We start from the raw sequence: 19493 nt of genomic DNA on the forward strand, positions 1-19493 counted from the left end.
TTGGTGTGGAGGGTGAGGGGACATCACTGTGAGTAATCAGGAGATGTCCCCTTAGTGCCCTACTCGCCAATTTTAACTGCACCCCTCTTAGTACACACACCCCTCCCCCTTCAATATATACATTCAAACATAAACACACACACATGCACACAAACACCCTCTCAAACACCCATACACGCACACACATTTTACAAGGAAGGTGGGACCTGGGTCCATCTGTCCCCTACCCCTTCCCTGGTGGGGGGTGCGGGCCCCTTGGCGATGGCGGCCGTGTCCCTTGGGTGCCGGCTCCCTCGGCCCGGCGGTGCTCTCTCCGCACGGTGGGGGGGTTCATATTACACCTGAGCCGGGGGTGTTCGTGTCCCTGGGGGGTGGGTCCTGGTCCTTGCCCCTGGGCGCTGGGCCCCGCCAAACTTCCAACATGGCCAAGCCTGGTCGGGCCATATTTATAACATCCCTTGTGGGCCGCCCTTTTTTCCCCGGGGTTCCCCCCTCCTGGGCGGGGGCGGCGGGCCCCTGCCTTGCTCCTACCTGGACCAACCGTGGGCTGGGTGGGTGGCTGCCTGGAGTGCGGAGCGGGTCTCCCTTGGGGGGTCCTGGCTCGTACCTGGGGTCGGGGCGGGGGGATGCCCGGAACTCCTGGGTGGTGGTGGGGTGCTCGTCTGGGGCTGTGGGCGTCCCTCTCCGGTGGGGCCCTGCGTTGGGCTCTTCCGGCGCGGCGGGGGGCTGCTTTCCTGGCTGGGCTGGGGTGGCGCTCTCTTTCCCTCTGCGCCTCCCTGCTCTCTGGCTCTAGGGGCCTCGCGGCGGTCCTGCTGGCCCTGGCCTGGGTGGCGGTCTTGGTCGCCCGGGGGGCGGTTGTTCCCTGCCTGTTCCCGTGTGGCGTTGGGGGAATTCCGGCTGCCGCTGCTGCTGCGGCGGGGGTATGGGTGTGGGGGTGGCTGGGCGCTCCTCCTCCTTCTTTTCACATTCCACCATCCATTTTAGAAGAACATAAACACTCACCTGAGCACAGGTGTTAGCTCACCTTTGCACTAATAGTTTGCATGATTGAATGAATGAAAGATTTCACACTAGTTGGTTTAAAGGCATAGGTATGCGTTCGTGAACACTATCTGTTTTGTGTGCATGTTGACATGTGGACATTTTTGCGGCTAGCAGGTGTGTTGATAATATTTGACTGTGTGTGAACAGGCCCCGCCCTTTTTGTACTACATTTGAACCGTACCGTAACGATAAACAACCAGTAAACCTGTCTGCTCTATGCTGCTTCATGGTCTTACCCCCCTTCCCCTCCTATTATCACCCTCCTACCCCCCCCTCTCTCTAACGTCCCTCTCTCTTCTTCCCCTCTTTCCTTTTCCGTCCGGTCCAACACCAAAGATTTTCAAACATGATTGAAATTAATAAAGTTTGGCCTCAATTACAAAAGGGGTTTATTCAGACATACCTTTGGTTTGTCTGAAGATGAATAACCCCTCTTGTTAAAATAAAATATGTCCAACACAAGAGGCCCTCAGCTCTCATCTGTTTGCCTAGCTGTTGGACAGGACAAGTTAAAAAAAAAAAAAAAAAAAAAAAAAAAAAAAAAAAGGAAACTTGTAAAACCAATGAAGAAGACAGACTAAATGTGGGCGGGGTTAACATTCCACAGCATGTACACATTCCTCAGCGTTCCAGCATTCCACTATGTTGTGCAGTTCTGCAGGCTGCAGCCAGGGGTAGTTGAACGTGACGGCGCAATGCCCACCCCTCAACACTGGGGGGGAGTATGCACCTCAACAATCGAGTGACGCTCCAAACCCAATTTATAGCTGTCGGTTACGAGCCGAGAGAAAAATGGCTGCTGGACATATGTCCGTTTCGGAGTTGCTAAGAGAGGTTGCTAATCGTTTAGACAGCAACACTGTGCAATTACCTGAAACAATATTACCTCAGCAGACAACTTTCGATCAAGACTCTGCCCAAAGTTACCGTCACAACAGTCCAGCGGCAGCGTTACCAAACGCTAATGCTAGCGGCAACCACCATCGTCGTGCCCACACTAGTTTGAACCCAGTACAAGGTAAGTGCGTTTAAAATAATATGTTGGGGGGTATGTTTATCTTCTGAGCAGCAGCTCAGAGATTTAGGGTGAGGAACTATTTTTCTTGTTTACTTGTTTTAACCCTTGTACTATGACCCCCCCCCCCCCTTCCATTGAGGTGTTCTCCCTACCATGACAAAGGTGGATAAAGGTGGAAAGATTTCATGTAATCCATGGACACCAGTGAAGATCACAAATCATTGAAGAAAAAAGGTTCAGAGCACTGTCTAGTGGGTCTAGATGACCCAACTCCCAATGTTAAAGTGCCTAGGATAGCACAAGGGTTAATGAAAACGTGTTAAGAGAAATTATGTCTGTGATTGATTATGAAAACTGGCCAATCATGCAAAAAAGAGGATGATTATAGTTCAACATAAACTCTAAGCTTAGTGAATTGATTTTCAAAGAGAATCCTTGCCACAGATCAGAACAAATTCCTGACTGACTACATTATCAATTCATAATGTACAAATGAAAAAAAACATATATAAAACAATTTTGAAAAAAAGACAAGATTGGAAAATTAAATTAAAGTGTTTTTATAGGTTGTTTATAGTTTTAAGTGTTCTTTCTTTCTTTTAAAGCTGAGGTTGCAAGACTATTCGCCCCTTACAGACCAAGATCTTCCTCAACATCATTGTCATCTTTGACCCCACCATCTTCCAAGAAGAAACCCTACTGGTTCACATACACACACTCATTCTTCTGCTTGAGTGATCACATGTCAGACACAGTGCCATCCAAAACAGCTAAGTTTGAATTAACCGCAGCTGGACTTGGGGAGAGACGGATTTCTTTTCAAGGTATTTTGGTAGTTTAGCTGTTAAACTTAGGTTGGAAATTATCAACATAAATATATTTGACTTATTTTTTTTTGGGGGGGGATGCATTTATTTTGCAGCAACGGATGATGATCCACACATTTTCAAATCAACTATTGAGGAGAACTTCCCTCAGCTGAAAGACACAGGAGGGTTTGAACTGCTGCGAATCTCTGGCACAACCAGAAGCCGTAACCTGGACTTGATCCCATGTCCAGACACTGGATATACAGTGAGATATATCCGCAGCCCCACATGTGGAATCGGACAGGCAACAATTTACATAAGACCTCTGCAGAAGAGTATTCCTGTGGACGATGTGAGTAATAAATTGGGTTACAAATGGTTATATCTTTCTTAATGTGTTGGTTTTATGTAGTTGAGTGGCAAGTAACAGGGCAGCTACAATTTTATGATAAAAAAATGTCAGAGACATTGAATCTATCAGTATTTTCATTCACCAAATCAACTAGTTGCATTGACAAACTATTCACATTCACATTGTTTTTGAAATAATCAGAGGATTATTTCTTTTCTTTTTTTGCAGGGCTCCTTTATACTCCAGCAACAAGGGCCACTCACAAAATGTCTGAGTTGTCACACAGACATTCCTTTAAATAAAATGAAAACCCACATTGTCAACTGCAAAAGGTAGACACATTTTGTTTCAATTTTTTATTAAAGCGTTTGTAAAAAATACAATTTTTATATATATTCTATGTATATCTGAATGTTAAAACCTTTGTTTATTCTCATCACAGTCCATTGAGTGAGACAGCACCTCAGTTGGAAACAGATGCCCAGGTTAGGCAGAATAATAATACCATGCTAGGCATAGAGGTGCCATCCTGTAGCTACAGCAATGCCCAGAATATTTGCAATGAAGCAGAAGAATCAGATGTTACCATTTTGGATTCTGACATTGTGCCAGTTAGAGCAGTGTATTCTTCAGATGAAATGGTACTGCAGGAAGCAGCAACTCAACCAGAAGGAGAAAGGTCAAGTGCAGGGGAAGCATCAGGTAGCTGAAACACAAAATGTAGCTAGGGACATATTCTGTAAACTACTTGGCTCAGTATACACAACTAGTGATGAAATAATTGTGCTAATTAATTTTAGTTATCTACACAAATGACTGTCTTTCAGAGTGGAAATGTGAACCAGATGGAACCAAAGCTGCCAGTCTCTACAAGTCCAACCTACTGTCACAGCATGAGACCAGGAAGGCAGTTGTCCTGCAAATGGATTTGAGGGAAAGTACTGAGGATCAAGAGAGATCCCTTCTCTCCTTTTACAAAGTCCCAAAGGTAGAGTGGGCAAGCCCTGTCTGCTGCAAACTGCAAGGTAATGTCACACAAATAAAAAATAATAAGTAGATGGAGATATGTTTAATTTTTTGTTGATTTAATCTTTATTTCTCCAGGGGATGCTGCTGTTGGGGAAGGAGTGAAGAGATTCTTCTTCTCAAAAATAATTTCCCTTATTCAGTTTGGCTTTCATTTGAACTTTGGTATGTATTTTACTGTCACATCAAAATCTAAATGTATGTATTTCACTATAACACAAAAATAGTGTAGTCTAAAATATGATTACTTCATTTTGGGGTTTTGTTGCACCATAAACAGTTAAGAGAGTAAATCATAGTTTAAGATTTTATTTACATGATAATTCACCTTTACTATGTGCAGGGAACACAGATGTTTCAAGACTGTTTGATGGTGAACCAGATCATCTGACTCCATCCACCTCCCAAACCTTGTTGGAGAGTGACATGTTCTTGGTGGCAGGTCAGAAATTGTTTTTATTTTAATCAAATGCCATAAGTAGTTAGAAAAAAAAACAATAAAAAGCTGTGATTTTGGTATTAAGCATACCTATCCAACTGCTAGTAAACACAAATCTCAGCTAATCACATGGCAACAATTCAATACATTTAGGAATGTAGAAATGGTAAAGACAATCTGTTGCGGTTCAAACCGATCGTCAGAATGGAGAAGAAAGGTGATTGAAGTGTCTTTGAACGTGACAAGATTATTGGTGCCAGACGGGCTGGTCTGAGTGTTTCAGAAACTGTAGATAAACTGGGATTTTCAACCACTATCAGGATTAAACTAACAGGAGACAAAAGTATTCGACAATTCATGTCTCTGCAGGTAAACAAATTTAGTGTTACTGTTTCGATTAATTTTTGATGAATTACAACATACTAGATTTACTGTACAAAATTATTAACAGCAGTTTTGAAGGTTTTTTTTTTAACTTTGTATTAATGTACTAAATATGCACACTTGTATATACTGTTTGTTTGTGTGATTTTATTGTATTACGATGTTTTTTATTACTTTTCCCTTCCTTGCTGTTCTTGCACTGATGGTGATGCTTAAATCTCATTGTACTATGCACAATGACAATAAAGCCATTCTATTCTATTCTAAATACAATTTGCTTTGATTTTTTTTAAATACAGGAAGAATGATGGGCCATGCATTCCTTCATGGTGGACCATGTCTGTCAGGAATTAGTCCTGCTATCATCCATGTCCTTTTTGGTGGCTCACCCGAAACAGTGACAGTTCAAATTAAGGATTGTCCTGATATTGATATCCGTACCACCATTCAGCTGGTTTGTACTTTTCTATCTTTTGATCTTGAGAAATAAATGACTCTTTTAAATAATTTGTAATTCTTCCACTTCACCGTTTACTACTGGTTTTTAGGTTTTTGTCTTTGTATTCCAGCTTGAAGGTACTGCTGATTTGACAGAACAGGAAAAAGCAAGTGTTCTTGAGCTGGCCCTGTCCTGGGACCTTCCAGGTGTCTCACAAACCAATCGAAAGTGGCTGTGTGAACGTCTTTTATTCCATGCTGTAAGTTATCAGCTGTTATGACCTAAATGTGAAATTAACAAAAATGTAAAACCAAAAAGGGGACTAATTACACTTAATTTTCAAAATACGTGCAGCCAATCAAATCAATCAAATGCGTATAACACATTTCACACACCAAAGAGCGTGACAAATAATGGTATTTTAACTTTAAATACATGTGCCCAACAACAAAATTTGACCTAGGGCCCAAATAAAAAAATACGTGAGCAATGCACATCTTGGCTGCATGTATTACATGTGACCAACATGAACATCCTGTTATGGTGCCTGTCAGTCTCCTCCCCCTCCCCCTCCTGCTCTGCTCCTGACTCCACCAGCTGGGACCAATTCACCTCATCACCTGCTCTGCTCTTAAGGAGATCCAGACCCATTAGCCAACGCCAGTTCGTTACCCTCTATGGTGACTCTACCTGGTCTCAAGTCTAGTTCATGTTTCCTTTTTCAAGTCTGGCCTTGTGCTTAACCTGCCTCTCTCTGTCTCAGGATTCCAGCCTCCAAGAGTCCCCAGTGTGGATGTCAGCTCGAGTTCTCCAGCAGTCCGGTGGAACCCTCAAGCTTTGCCAAGCCGCGCTTTTACCTCCAGCCACGCCACAAGCCGCTTTGCTCTCCAGCTGCCCACCAAGTCACACCAACCTTCCTGGAAGGAAATAAAACTCATTTATTACCTTTCATCTATCTTCGTCCTCTCTCTGGGTTTTAGCATCTGGGTCTATCAATCCTTCAAGTCATGACACTTCCATCAGTTTTTGTGCTACTCGTATAGAAATGTGTGAATAACATTTGCCAAATAAAAAGTACTTTTGGAACATGAAAAAAGCTCCTTCCTTAGAGTATCTAATCTGAACTACAAATTTCATGATTTTGGTTTCCTTCTCAACATTGCAGGTCATAACACGAACAAGCCGTCAAGTCAAGCAGCTGAGGAAAGGGCTGAAGGAGACCATGGTGTGGCCATTACTGACAGAAAGACCAGACATCATACCCTTGTTTTTACCAAGGGATTCAGAGACTGCTCCGTCCGGTGAGGTAAAGTGCTACCTCTTATAGATCAGAATTTCGAAAATATCTGGTTTTAAGATTATTACTTTATCCCCACAGAAGCCAAACAACAAATCCAGCTGTCCTAATTGTCTCAAGTATTTAAGAAAAATGCACAATTCAATTAATGGAAGAATTTTTCTCTCTCTGTAAAATCCAAACAAATTTTACAATGCTTAAGGCAAACATGTTTCAACAAGATACTTTTGTTTGCAGTCCATCCTTGAAAGGATAGTTTGGCCTGGGAAGGAAGTTGATGATGATGACGACGATGATGAATGCTCGCTTGAAGACCAGTGCAGAGTAGCAGGGTACCTGCGATCTTTTATTGAAAATGGTAAGTCTCTTATAACAATCCATTAGTAATTAGGGTGGGGATGTTAAATGGGCATATTATTATCGTACATTTTTAAATTGGGGTTGGGTATCACCAATCATTTTCAGGATTAATTTTATTTGATGCCAAGGTTTTTTCAGTTGTTCAATCCACTCGATTCTTTTCAATTTTGAATTTACATGGTTTACAAATTTAGATATATTTGAATAGAAATACAGTCATAATTCATATGTTTTAAAGATATTCATATTAATTTGATACAGTTCACACTCTGTAAAATGAATTAGTGACATAATAAACCAATGAGATTGTTAAAATCATACGGTGTTACATAATTTCTAAAATGGAGAAGCTCCTACAAAAATGTGAAAATCATTAACATTGTAAAATTTCTAAACTGGCTCATTATCTAAACTGTTTTGGGGGGCGTTTCAGTTTGGCCACTAGGTGGAGCTGGCGCTATATCATACTTTATTACATAAGATTGGGGAAAAAAACTTGGATATAGACCAGAAACGGTTTCTTAAAAATAGTTTGGAAAATCCATGCCTGTGAGTCTTTAAAGCTGTTACCTTAGTCAGCAATGTTTAAGTCGACCAGGCATTAGCATTTGCCGTATTATGGCAGATTCCATTTTACGTTGGCATTAAGCTAATATTGTCCGAAACTGTCTGTGTTGCAGCATCGTGTGAACAACGAAAAGCCCTTCTCAAATTCTGAAGTGGATGGGAAGTACTGCCCAGAGAAATAACTGTTGAAGTGGTGAACGACCAAACTTTACCAAAGTCCTCCACCTGTTTTGAGGTTCTACGTATTCCTGCACACTACCAAAACTATGAGTCATTTTTGGTGGACATGCAGGCATGTCTCACCTCCTCTGACACAGGTTTTGGTCTGGTTTAGGAGGAATATGACCTACAAGTTCTTCTGAAGTTACACTGCGTGTTGCCATATAAATATTTAGGTTTTACATTTTAAAAAAATACGACAGAATTTGAGTTTAGATTTAAAAAAATCTGAAGGTCTTAAAATGATGACTTTCCGCATTTTCTTTATTTATACACCATTATGCCCAAGTCTACAAGACAAACTTAATTGTGATCAGCTGAGCCTATTGTGTGATTATGTGCATATTTTGTTATTACAGAACTATTGAAGGGGAAAAATTTTATGTCATTTGAATTCGTTTTTTTTCCTAAGGCAGTAATTTTGGTCAATTCCAGAAAAAAATTTGCAATAACCACTGTATGTTAGAAAAATTTATTAAAAAGAAGAATTTCTGGTCACACTCTGTTTCTTTACTTTAAAACACATAAAATAACATTTACAACTAATCAAAGTTCAAGATAGAACTGAATTATATAAGACAATAGTGGTTCAACATGTACTTGTGTCACAAATGAAGGGATTTTAAAACATAATTTTGAGTGCATGAATAGTTTCCAAGTAAACTTGCAAAGACTGAGCTAGAGGAACATTGGTATTTGGCAATGCTCAAAGTTCTTGTTCAGTCAATGTATGTGGAAGCTGGATCTCAGGAACAGTGACCTCAGTGGATGGACGGTGATTATATGGTCCTGTCCAGTCCACGCCATAGTCCTCATTCACCTGAAATATGACACATGATAAAACCTAAGCGGAAGAACTGTATTTTTCTGTTTTGCAATCTGCTGCCTGTTTTTAAGGGTGTCCCAGTCAAATCGTGATCAGAAATGGGCCTGATCGCATATTTGGAGAGTCGATCTAACTTGGATTTTGTACACCAATAGGGATCATTTAATTTATTATTATGAATGCTTTATGTTTTATCTTTATTATTCCAGATAAATACTCTACTTGAAGTCTGCATATCATTAACAGATTACAATATTGTATTGCTGAAGAATACGGCGCAAAAAAATTGAAAGTTAGCAATGTTCACAGATTCAGACTTTCGGGATCAAAAACTCCTTATAAATGCTTTAAACTGACAAAGTGTGCATTTGTTTGTCTTAATGGAAACAACGACCTACAAAGGCATTTCCATGGAAATATTTTTTTTCCCTTTTTAATGAAAAAAAACAGGAAAGTAGGAAGGGAAGGGAAAAGTTGATTTAACCCCTTAAGGCACTTGCTATTGTTTGATATGCCTTTTTTATTTATCTTTGACTGAGCTCCAGTTAAGCAGAATTAAATAATGTGGTACTAAAACCTAGCATGACTAGGACACATGACTAATTATCCCCCAATTTTATTAGTTAATTGGCTAGTTAATTTTTTTTTTGACAGTTGCACTATTCTTATCTTATAGTTAAAACTACTGGTACTTTAAAAAAGTTTAAGTGTAAAATGATAAAAGAATTATTTAAGAATACTAATTAATCTGCATCTGCTTTTAGAATTACCGTCATTTATTTTTAAAATCTGTTACAAAAACATCAGATAAGAACTCAGAGTAAGCAGATACCCAATCACTGATCGGGTTAAAAAAAATCTCATCAGGCCCCCCCTTCGCATGTTGCTGCATCTTCTTGAGCAAATCAATTTTGTCAGAGGGACAAATTGTTATCACTTGATGGTACAAAACAAGCTCCCACTTACTGTTGATTTATACAGCAGTTCCAAACTAGAATTTATTTATGAACTATTCTTTGTAAAAAAAAAAAAACTAAAGTATATAACATAAAATATGCTTTGCCACAAAAAAGCCAACATAAGCTAATTCATTTGCTGTCATAAGAAAAAGGTTTCATGAAAGTTAAAATTTGAATAAAACACAGTTGTACCTGTGAAAAGTCGTGCCCCTCTCTTCTATGCTGTAGCCGGAGTTGCAGGGGTGAGCGGTTGTTTGCCGTTCTCAGTCCATGATGGTTCCAAGCTTGTGCAAATGCGTGTAGATGCTGTTGAATGTGAAGAAGAAAGCATCTGTGCAGTGTATAAAGGTCAATTTCTTCACCAGGATTGAGCAGTCCCTGAATCTCCAGCTCAGTAAAGATTGTGTAGAAAAGGTCCAGGACATTTTCATACACATCCCTCCAAAGACGTTCAATTCTGTAAAGAAATGGAAGATCATTTTAAAAACATCCTTGTGTATCAATTATTGGGAAGGTCATAAAGGGATGTCAATGAATTTAAGTTCGTAATCATTTTTAATTTAAAACAAGCCTATAAAATGACCAAAAATATCTGACTGGCATTACTTGTACTAATACAAGTTGGTTATTTCAACTGGTTATGTTTTTACCAGGAATTGGCCATCTGTTAGCAACAAAACTCAAAGTTAAATTGCTTTTCATAAAATCTTTAAAATGTGTGTGAAATGGGGCAAGGAAGAAATTATTAGATTTTTGGAATGGTCCGGATCCAGGAATTTTTTGGAAGTATTCTGCAGTGCATGCAGAGGTTTGTGTTCCAAGAGTGCAGTTTTGTGTGGTTTCAGTTGCCCATACCGCTGATTGTGCACACTTCTGCCATTAATATGAGAATTCCTGTTCTGCCCCATTGTCTGGACCATGAAATGAGCTACCTTCACATTTTCACCTCCTTTGTCTGACCTGAGGGAAGAGGTGGAGAACAGTACTGAAAAGTCCAAAGATTATGTTTTATAAGTGATTTTGTAACATTTACCTGACTCGTGATGGTACTCCATATTGGCTGACTGCTGCCAAAAACCCATTGAAAACAGTTGTGGCTTTATTGTTTGTACAAGCATTAAGGTAGACAGCCAACCTTGAAAAACCATCTATTCCACCATGGACGACTACTCTCCATCTGGTTAAAGGAAAAGGGGAAACATTGTCATTTTACCATAGTTAAGAACACTTATTTTTTATTTATTTTTTTCAGGTAATTTTCCAAATATGTATGGCTAGTGCTGAACTTTTTACTTTGCCGCAACTATACTGAATAAGGTTGGGGTCAGGATGGCCCTAGACCCAGAGGAAGGGTTAGGGTCAGGATTTGGAAGACTAGGCTAAAGTATTTTAAACACCCCCCTTTTAGCTTTGAGACACACATGTGAAATAAGTGTGGGTAATATATTAAACACCCACTCCAATGAAACTTGTGTTTTTAGTGTTTTTAAAATGTTTTTCTCATGATGGCGGACGCATTTAAACACATTTAAGATTAAAATTGCGATTTAATAAAAAGAAAAAAAAGAAATTCAGATCTTGATTAAAAAAACAAACAAATAGTTTAAAAAAGCTAGGGGCTGTGATGCAGAAACTGCGATGGGCGGGCCAAAGTCTCCCTGCTCCATTCGGATACATCCAATTGCAGAGAAATAGATAAGTCTTTGTTTTCCTCGTCGCAGAAAAACCTAACCCTGTACAGTTTACAGGACAAACTTAACTGTCATATCTGTCAGTCTTGTTAAAAAATGACATTCTGTCAACCAAGTCAAAACCAGATATGTTCTTAAAATTTGACATATTTACATAAAATTTAAATTAATTTTTAAGATGTATTTGAAGTCGTAAAACAAAATAATGACCGGATTAGCTTGTGATTTCCATCTATATGCCAGAGGTGATTTGGTGCTGGCACATTGTACTGACGGCGCCTTGCAATCTGAATGGACAGTCTTCTCATCATGACTCCCTCTGGATTGACACGTCTGACTGAATCTGCCAGTCGAGATCCTGGTGAGACAATTTAGGAAGTTATTACTACTGCCAAGATCAGAATTACACAACCCTGATCCTCAGGCCACACTTAACTGCATGTTCTGTGTAACTAACACACCTGATTTAGATCATCAGGCTCCTCAGAAACATGAAAATGACAGTTGCAAAATATTTTTCTCTGCTCTAACAGAAATGATTTATTTCAGTGGGTGATTAACGGGCTTCTTTAGCACTTGAGAACATGCTGAAGAGATAATTCAAACATTGGAACACTTTGTTGGAGCAGGAAAGATATGAACATGCAAGATGGTGGTCCTTGAGGACCAGGATTATCCACCAATAAACTAGTTTAACAGGGAAAGAGAAATACTTTTATTACTGGTACTGTTTGGATGTCCAACCTTACTTTGAATGTGTATGCCTCTGGATCGGAGATGTCCCATCATTATCCTGCAGCCAGCATTGGGGTAACATTGCTGAATCTCCAACACTATGGCATCCAATTCATCATCACCAACTGATGAATACCTGTCAGATTTCCTTCACATGACACCACTTTGTTACAGATTGCTAGAGAAATAAACATTCAAAAATATATTTCATCAAACACAAATATCAAGCAACATCCTACCCTGTACTGATATTTTTTTTATATTGCTTCTTAAAGCATCGTCATGCAAACGATGCAACTAACAAAGAATCTGCCATGACTGAAAAAAGATAATGGAGAAATTTCAATAAAATATTCCTGTTGGGAAAAACAAGTAGTAAGCAAATTTTAATTTCTCAAAGATGTATAGTATGTCAGAGTGAGATGCTATACTACATGTGTAATGTTTACTAATTTTGGTAATTTAATTTGACCCTTCATTAAATTGTTACTTGTTTGGAACTAGACACAGACCCTTCACCTGCTCTTGACCTTGTGGCCAAATTCAGTTAAATTCAATTTTATTTTTATACAGCTCAAATTCACAACAACAGTCGTCTCGATGGGCTTCGTATCGGTAACTGAAAAAGTAAAATATAAAATCAAAAAGGATCATAAATATATAGAATTGAATAGGAAATCTGAAGCACAGACTGCATGCACATTTGTACATCATTTGATTTGGGCTACAAGAAAACTCAACACAGCTCAAAGGCAAATAACTAATCAGATTCAGGCTAATGTAAAACTATAAATGAAAGATGCATTTCCTGGACTAAAAAAACCCCCACTGTGCTTACGTAGAAAACAATTAAATAATTGTGAACTCACCTTAAGGCTTCTTCCAGCATTCTCCTCCGAACAGTGCTTTCAGACACGGCTAACATGATGCTAGCAATAGCTTTAGTGGTCATTCCACAGAGAACGAGACTCCTGAGGGTTTCCACGGGAACTTCAAGACGTGGACGACCGGTGCTTAAAGAAAGCTCCTCCGTGGTGCGGTCCACGCGAACCCGGTGCTCAATTGCTCTTAAACTGGCAAAAACTGAATCGTCAGTGTCTGCATCTTCTGCAGCAACTATTAAGGTGAGCATTTCAAATATGTCATCTAAACGAATCAAAATAGCGTCTGTCGAAAGATTGTTTCCCTCCATTTGATCGGCTAATGTCAACAAAGCCCTGCGGATGTCGCCAGAATATGCCATCTTTGTAACTGGTACACCGCAGGGCAGGTATCCAGGAATATGAGTCGATTTCCATGGATGAGCCAATGAGCGTTTAGATCCCACCCACATTCACTGATTGACAGAAAGACCCATTCTGCTGAAAAAGCTCTTCATGAAATAAATACGCCATTCTGAAAAACAGCAACATGAAATAAAAACAAAGCTACTTTGGAAAATATTGATTTTGAAATTCGACTTCCTGAAATAAGCCATAGAGTTATAATATTCAACATGATTAAAATGAATAGTTTAAAATACTGTTTTAAAATAATGGACAGGTTTTTTTTTAAAGAAAAATGTATTTATTTAAATAAATATTTATTTATTTAATTATGAACAGTTTAGGATTCCATAGTAACGAGCCCCGGGGGCAACATTCTTCAAGACCCCAGTATTGTTAAGATCTGACCTCAACGGTTCTGCTATCGATACTGGAGAAGTAGCTTTTATGTGTCCCACAAAATATGAACATTATCTGCCATATTTGAATCACCAATTCAGTAAATATTTCGTTATTTAATGATTATATTAATTTCACTATTCTGACAGAAGAGGAGAGGTCTCTCTGGCTATTTGTGTGCACGGGGGGCGGGGCTGTTGTTCGATTGCAAGCGGCGCGCGCACACAAGACAAGGAAGCTCACACAGGAACGCTACCAAAGATATACGATGGCAGAAAGAGCTAAACGGTCCAAAATGCTGCGGCTCTCTGTGTTTCTGTAAAATAACTATCATGTTCTCAGATTTGTGTGGTGCATTTAACACCGTCAGAGGGGGCTGGAGGAAGAGAGCAGCGTGAGCGCACGCGGATGGGGCGTGTCTGCAGCTGTGAACTCTTTTCTGAAAAGACAATCAGTGGCGATCTCGTAGGGGACATGTGAGCGCCCAAAAAACAAAAAAACCTTTCCATCTCCTATAGAAAATGTATGTTTTTAGATCTTATTCTTTATTATATTGCAGTTTTATCTTTAGTGTAAGTGAACTCATTTTGAACTCTTTTAGGACTTATTCTCCAGTGACCTTCACTTGTGCTTTGTAGTTGCAGCAGCAACTAGAACGTCTTTGTGCAAATCTAGGAGTTTCCAGAGACGCAATAAATATGTCATGGACTACATCTCTCCCATCTGGGTTGAACATCTTATCCTTGAGAAAGTGTTCAAATTCGTGTTCTCGTGTGGAGGTTGGAGCCGACCTTCACCCTGGATGCCAGTAATGGAACCTAAGGTTATCCAGGAATAATTGATGGGGGCTCTTTTGATCATCGGACTGTGTGCGCCAGTAAAATGGGCCCCGGAGAGGCGGAGCGGATCTGAAGTTGGCAACCTTCATCTATTGGCCGGTGATAGCAGGAGGGCTATCACCTGACGAATCAGAGCGACCAGAGGAGGATTGTCAACGCATGTTAAAAAGACTGTTTTGAAACTTTTCTAGTGTTCTCAAGACTGTCTACAAGTAATTCGCATGTAACTTATGCGTCTGTAGGTCTTTTAACTTGAGAATCCAGATATCTGCAACAATGTCTTTAATCTGTGTTAGAACTATTGTTAGGGCAATAAACTTCATGTATTTTCAATCCGGTTGAATCCTTGGCTTGCTTTACCACTCTCGACTCCAGAACACGCACGGATGGAAAGATCTAAAAGCGTAAGATTTCTTTCCTACACCCCCTAGACCAGGGGTCGGGAACCTGTGGCTCTTTTGATGGTCACATCTGGCTCACAGACAAATCTTTAATTATAACATCTTTTTTTCATTAGACCAGTCCTTCTTGTTCGCATGCGATGCCAGAGGGGTGCGCAGTAGTAGCGGTGCTTGGAGAGAGAAAAATCAGCACCAGCACTATCAGTTTACTATTATCTATTATTTCACAGAGTTTTAACAGCCAGAAACCTGTTAATTGCTGTTCCTGCAACTGCACGCTCCCGTATCTGAAAAAGAGCGTGCAGTTGCAGGATAGGGATGAGTGAGGAAGAAAGGGGGGTAGTGGACACATTGTCATAACTTAAAACACAGAACCCGTCACTCACCACAGCGTGAGTGTGTGTTTGGCTCCACGTCTGCAAATGAGCAGTCTTTCTCACATCTACAGAACATTCAGACCAACCTATGATCACGTTTAATGGATGAAAGTCTCAACGCCTGCATGAAGCTGAAACTCGCCACGTATCAACCAGACTAGACCATCAGCAAAACCACCACGCAGCACCAGGAGTCACATTAATGCTGTAACCAACTTCTTGGATCTTTTATTTTGGGAGAGGTGTGTCCCTCCCGAGTTACCCTAGAGACCAGGGGGCGTGGCAAGTTCAGAGAGTATTGTGGATTTTGAGTTGAAGAAGAATAAAGGAGTGGTGAGCAGATTCACTAAATGGCAGACTGATTGTCCCGAGTCGTTTGTGACTACAGAGTGGCTGATTATTGAACCTTCCCCATCGCTCGGTTACAATGCTAAGAAATACTCATCATTTATTAGCAACAGCATAACAATGTTATTAAAAAGAATCCACAGACTTATTGGACTTTAAAAATGTTCAAATTACATCAAATGCACACATTCACTTGTATTTTTAGTTTTAAACATATTGTAGCAGACTGAGTTTAACTGGTGGATGTTGGGTCGCGTTATATGTTCCCGAGTTCATTGAACGCATCATGCAGAGATCTGATTGGCCCTCAGTTCTGTCGCTTAGCCTGTCGTTGGGGAGTTTGAACCAATGGGGTTCAGCTATGGGCCGAATAAGGGAAATGGGAGGGCTGATGCGGCAATGAGGGAATATAAAGTTGGGAGAAGAGCTCTCGTCTCGTCTCGGCGGGAGAGATTCAGGAGTTGTTGAATTAATTGTTCAGCGTTTGTTGCAGTCTACAGTAACCAGAATAAAGAACCCTAAAAGAGGTTAAGTCTCTGTGCCTCAGTGTGGGAAAGGGACACTACAATATTGTATGGCTCTTTCAAAATTACATTTAAAAAAATGTGGCGTTTATGGCTCTCTCGGCCAAAAAGGTTCCCGGCCCCTGTTCTAGACTAAGACCACCCATTTCCGCGTAAAATTAATTCAATTTGCGTCAGGACGCCCCTACTATCCTGTCACCTTGCTGCTATTATGACCGTATGCTGTGTTTGTGTAGAACATGCTGGAGGGGGGCGGGGTTGCATGGGGGGGAAAACAACGAACACGTAGAGAGGTGGGGGCGGGGCTTAGACTCACCGCTTATGATTCCAGACCCTCAATAAACTAACAGCTGCTTCTTGTTAAAAATCAGTTTGCATCCATACAATTGACATAATGCATTGGGTTTAATGGATTTAAAGAAAGAAAAATAAATAGAAAAAAAGTCTGCATCAAAGTGAATTTGTTTTCATAATCTCACTCATGACAGGCGGAAAAGTCTGTTCAATGTTGTGGAAAATGGACAAAAGATCAACGGAAACATCACATTCATAAAAAATTAAAATCAATAATTAAATCAATGTCCTGACAGTGATTGGAATCAATACAAGTATTGCCAAATGAACTATAGTGATATATCAGCAAAAACATTTATTGATTTATTTCAAGCATTGCAGTCAAAGCAATATAGAATTTACCCATATTTATCAAACTCATTACTGAAATGCTGCAGTTTCATCCTTTGAACCAGATGGATCTGAATCTAGAGTCAAATATTCTAAGGAAATCATGGATTCACAGACATTTGATTGACTGACCGGCTGCTCTACAATAACTGGTGACCAGGGTTTTATTGTGCAAAAAGTCATAAGGAAGAAAATCCAAAAATGTTTACCGAATTTTGTTCCTCCTTTACTAATTTGTGTTTTAAAAAGTAAACTTAAAAAAAATTCAACACAGATTCAAAATTGGGAGCACATCCTCTCTGACGTCTCCACCTTAAATTTCAATGAGTCCAAGTCCAGATTTACAGACAATCATCTTCATCCACACTGAGGGTCTCAGCTGTTTGGGAGGAAGTGCTGCCAAGTGTCCAGCAGTAAAAAAAAAGACAAGAGAAGTTTAGAAGAACCATTGATGGATTTACAGAACTGTAGAAATGAGTCTTCTTTAGTGTTTAATATAATTCAACAGTTTAACTGAACTGTGTTAATAGGGGCGTTTAAATTAGAAAACAGCAGATATAGAAGACTAAATGAACACAAATGTTACTGATTTGTTTACTTATTGAATTTTGTATTTACATATTTTATTTGAATGAGTTTTATAAGTACATTTTGTACAGAAAACGTTAATGATAGAGTATAGTAGTAGTGTAGTACATGTTCCATACAAATTTATTGGCTCTCAGACACTCACAAGTTGCGTGTGTGTGTGTGCGTTGAAGTTGCGGCCCTCCCTCAGTTAGACCCTGCCTTCAGTGGCCCCCGGGTAAATTGACTTTGAGACCCCTGCTGTAGGGGATTCAGGGATTGTGGAGCGGTTGTTGTTTCCTTCTGGGTTAAAGTGCAGTTTTGTGTAACCTCCCAAAGAGGAGAAACCCAAAAAAGAAAGGAAAAGCAAAGAGACAGGTGGAAGCCATCATGAGATTCCTTTCAAACAGGAAGTTCTTTGTCATTTCATGCACTAGTTTCATTTAGCTCTAGTTGTTGAACATTCTAGAAACTCCCAAAAACATTTTCTGTCACTTTGAAACCATATGGGGCTGCATGTTTCCAGGACGCTGACTTACCAATAGAACTTGGGATTTCCTTTGCAGAATCCTTCTCCGTGTGTTTTCCTTTGTTTTTCTCCCCAAAACCTAAAGCAGAGATTTTTGCTGAGCTGCAGAACAAACGTCTGACTGCTTTAACCGCCGTTGATGGTTTGTTGTGTTTCCCTCTATAGCTGCTATGGTCTTGGTATGGTTGCTAGGTAACGCTGTCTTTGATGATGATGACGTCAGAGTGGCCTCTAGAATAGACTTTTTTCTTGTGGAACCAAAAGCAGTAACCTTTAGGGCACTAGGACCCAGAAAGAGGTCCAGGCAGTGACGGTGTTCAGTGACGTCACTCCTCAGTGACGGACATGCTGTACACAGCAGACTGCAGACCAGCCCACACCAGCAACACCGTATGAAGTTTGCAGACGACACTACTATGGTGGGGCTGATCTCTGGGGACGACGAGACGGCCCACAGAGACGAAGTCCTGAAACTGTCCAGGTGGTGTCAGGCTAACAACCTCATCCTGAACATCACCAAGACCAAGGAGACCATCCTGGACTTCAGGAAGAACAGAGCAGATCCACCCCCACTCTACATCGATGGAAACTGTGTGGAGAGGGTCCACAGCTTCACCACCATCTCTGCTGACCTCACAGGGTCTAACAACACCATCAGGAAGGCTCAGCAGCACCTGCACTTCCTGAGAAGACTCAGGAAGAACAATGTGAACCAGGAGCTGCTGGTAACCTTCTACCGCTCAACCATTGAGAGCATCCTGTCCTCCTGCATCACAGTGTGGTTCTCCCACTGCACTGAAGCAGAATGGCAGAGCCTCCAGAGAGTGGTAAAGACAGAAGAGGATCATCGGCTGCCCCCTCCCCTCACTGAAGGACATCTACCAGTCATGCTGCCTCAGCAGAGTGACTGACATCATCACTGACTCCACCCATCCTGCTTTCTCTCTGTTTGAACTGCTGCCCTCTGGAAGGAGGTTCAGGTCCATCAGAACCAGGACAAACAGACTAAGGAACAGCTTTTTTCCACAGGAAATCACCATACGGAATACACACACCTCCACCAACTACACCCACTCTGACTTTTTACAAATGCTAAATCTCTGACTACACATGTGTGCAATATCTTGACTTCTGTGCAATAACACAATATCTACTATGCTGCACTCACAGCAACTCGACTCATTCCATTCTATTTTGTCCATACATATTTAATATTTAACAGTTTCTGCACATATTGTTCATTTTTTGTTAGAGATGTAAATACAGTTATTCTATTTTATTTTATTTAACTTCATCACTTCAAGGCTGCTGCAATTTCATTGTATCCCCATCTACAATGACAATAAAGACTCTGATTCTGATTTATTTCTGGAAGACGCCATTTTTGTCCCTAAA

General features: G+C 40.4%; 2 protein-coding genes across 5 annotated transcripts; one reads left to right on the plus strand and one right to left on the minus strand.

The window, feature by feature from the left end:
• The first annotated feature begins 561 nt into the window (after positions 1-561).
• On the plus strand, positions 562-8489 carry LOC144990329 (uncharacterized). Of its 4 annotated transcripts, none has more exons than XR_013654327.1 (13): positions 562-2062; positions 2668-2886; positions 2985-3223; positions 3452-3555; positions 3666-3925; positions 4051-4248; positions 4328-4414; positions 4593-4691; positions 5372-5526; positions 5642-5770; positions 6677-6817; positions 6890-7166; positions 7849-7876. XR_013654327.1 is itself a non-coding variant. In XM_078943517.1 (13 exons), exons 1-13 carry the CDS (start codon positions 1837-1839, stop codon positions 7884-7886), a joined length of 2016 nt encoding a protein of 671 aa, XP_078799643.1. In that variant the 5' UTR covers positions 562-1836; the 3' UTR covers positions 7887-8489. The 4 variants fall into 4 exon arrangements, 3 of the variants coding, with proteins under 3 accessions (XP_078799643.1, XP_078799652.1, XP_078799647.1); XM_078943517.1 differs by having other exon boundaries at positions 7046-7166; positions 7849-8489; XM_078943526.1 differs by lacking the exons at positions 6677-6817; positions 6890-7166; positions 7849-7876 and adding exons at positions 6066-6191; positions 6275-6460.
• A 29-nt stretch (positions 8490-8518) lies between these two features.
• On the minus strand, positions 8519-13653 carry LOC144990339 (uncharacterized). The gene is made up of 7 exons (XM_078943532.1): positions 13035-13653; positions 12180-12313; positions 11641-11788; positions 10773-10916; positions 10595-10699; positions 9932-10196; positions 8519-8774 (listed from the first exon to the last, which is right to left on the minus strand). Exons 1-7 carry the CDS (start codon positions 13496-13498, stop codon positions 8661-8663), a joined length of 1374 nt encoding a protein of 457 aa, XP_078799658.1. The 5' UTR covers positions 13499-13653; the 3' UTR covers positions 8519-8660.
• Positions 13654-19493: the final 5840 nt, after the last annotated feature.

The sequence above is a fragment of the Oryzias latipes genome, chromosome 2, assembly GCF_053564925.1.
Source record: "Oryzias latipes strain Hd-rR chromosome 2, Olatipes_Hd-rR_3.1".
In the NCBI taxonomy this organism is placed as follows: Eukaryota; Metazoa; Chordata; class Actinopteri; order Beloniformes; family Adrianichthyidae; genus Oryzias; species Oryzias latipes.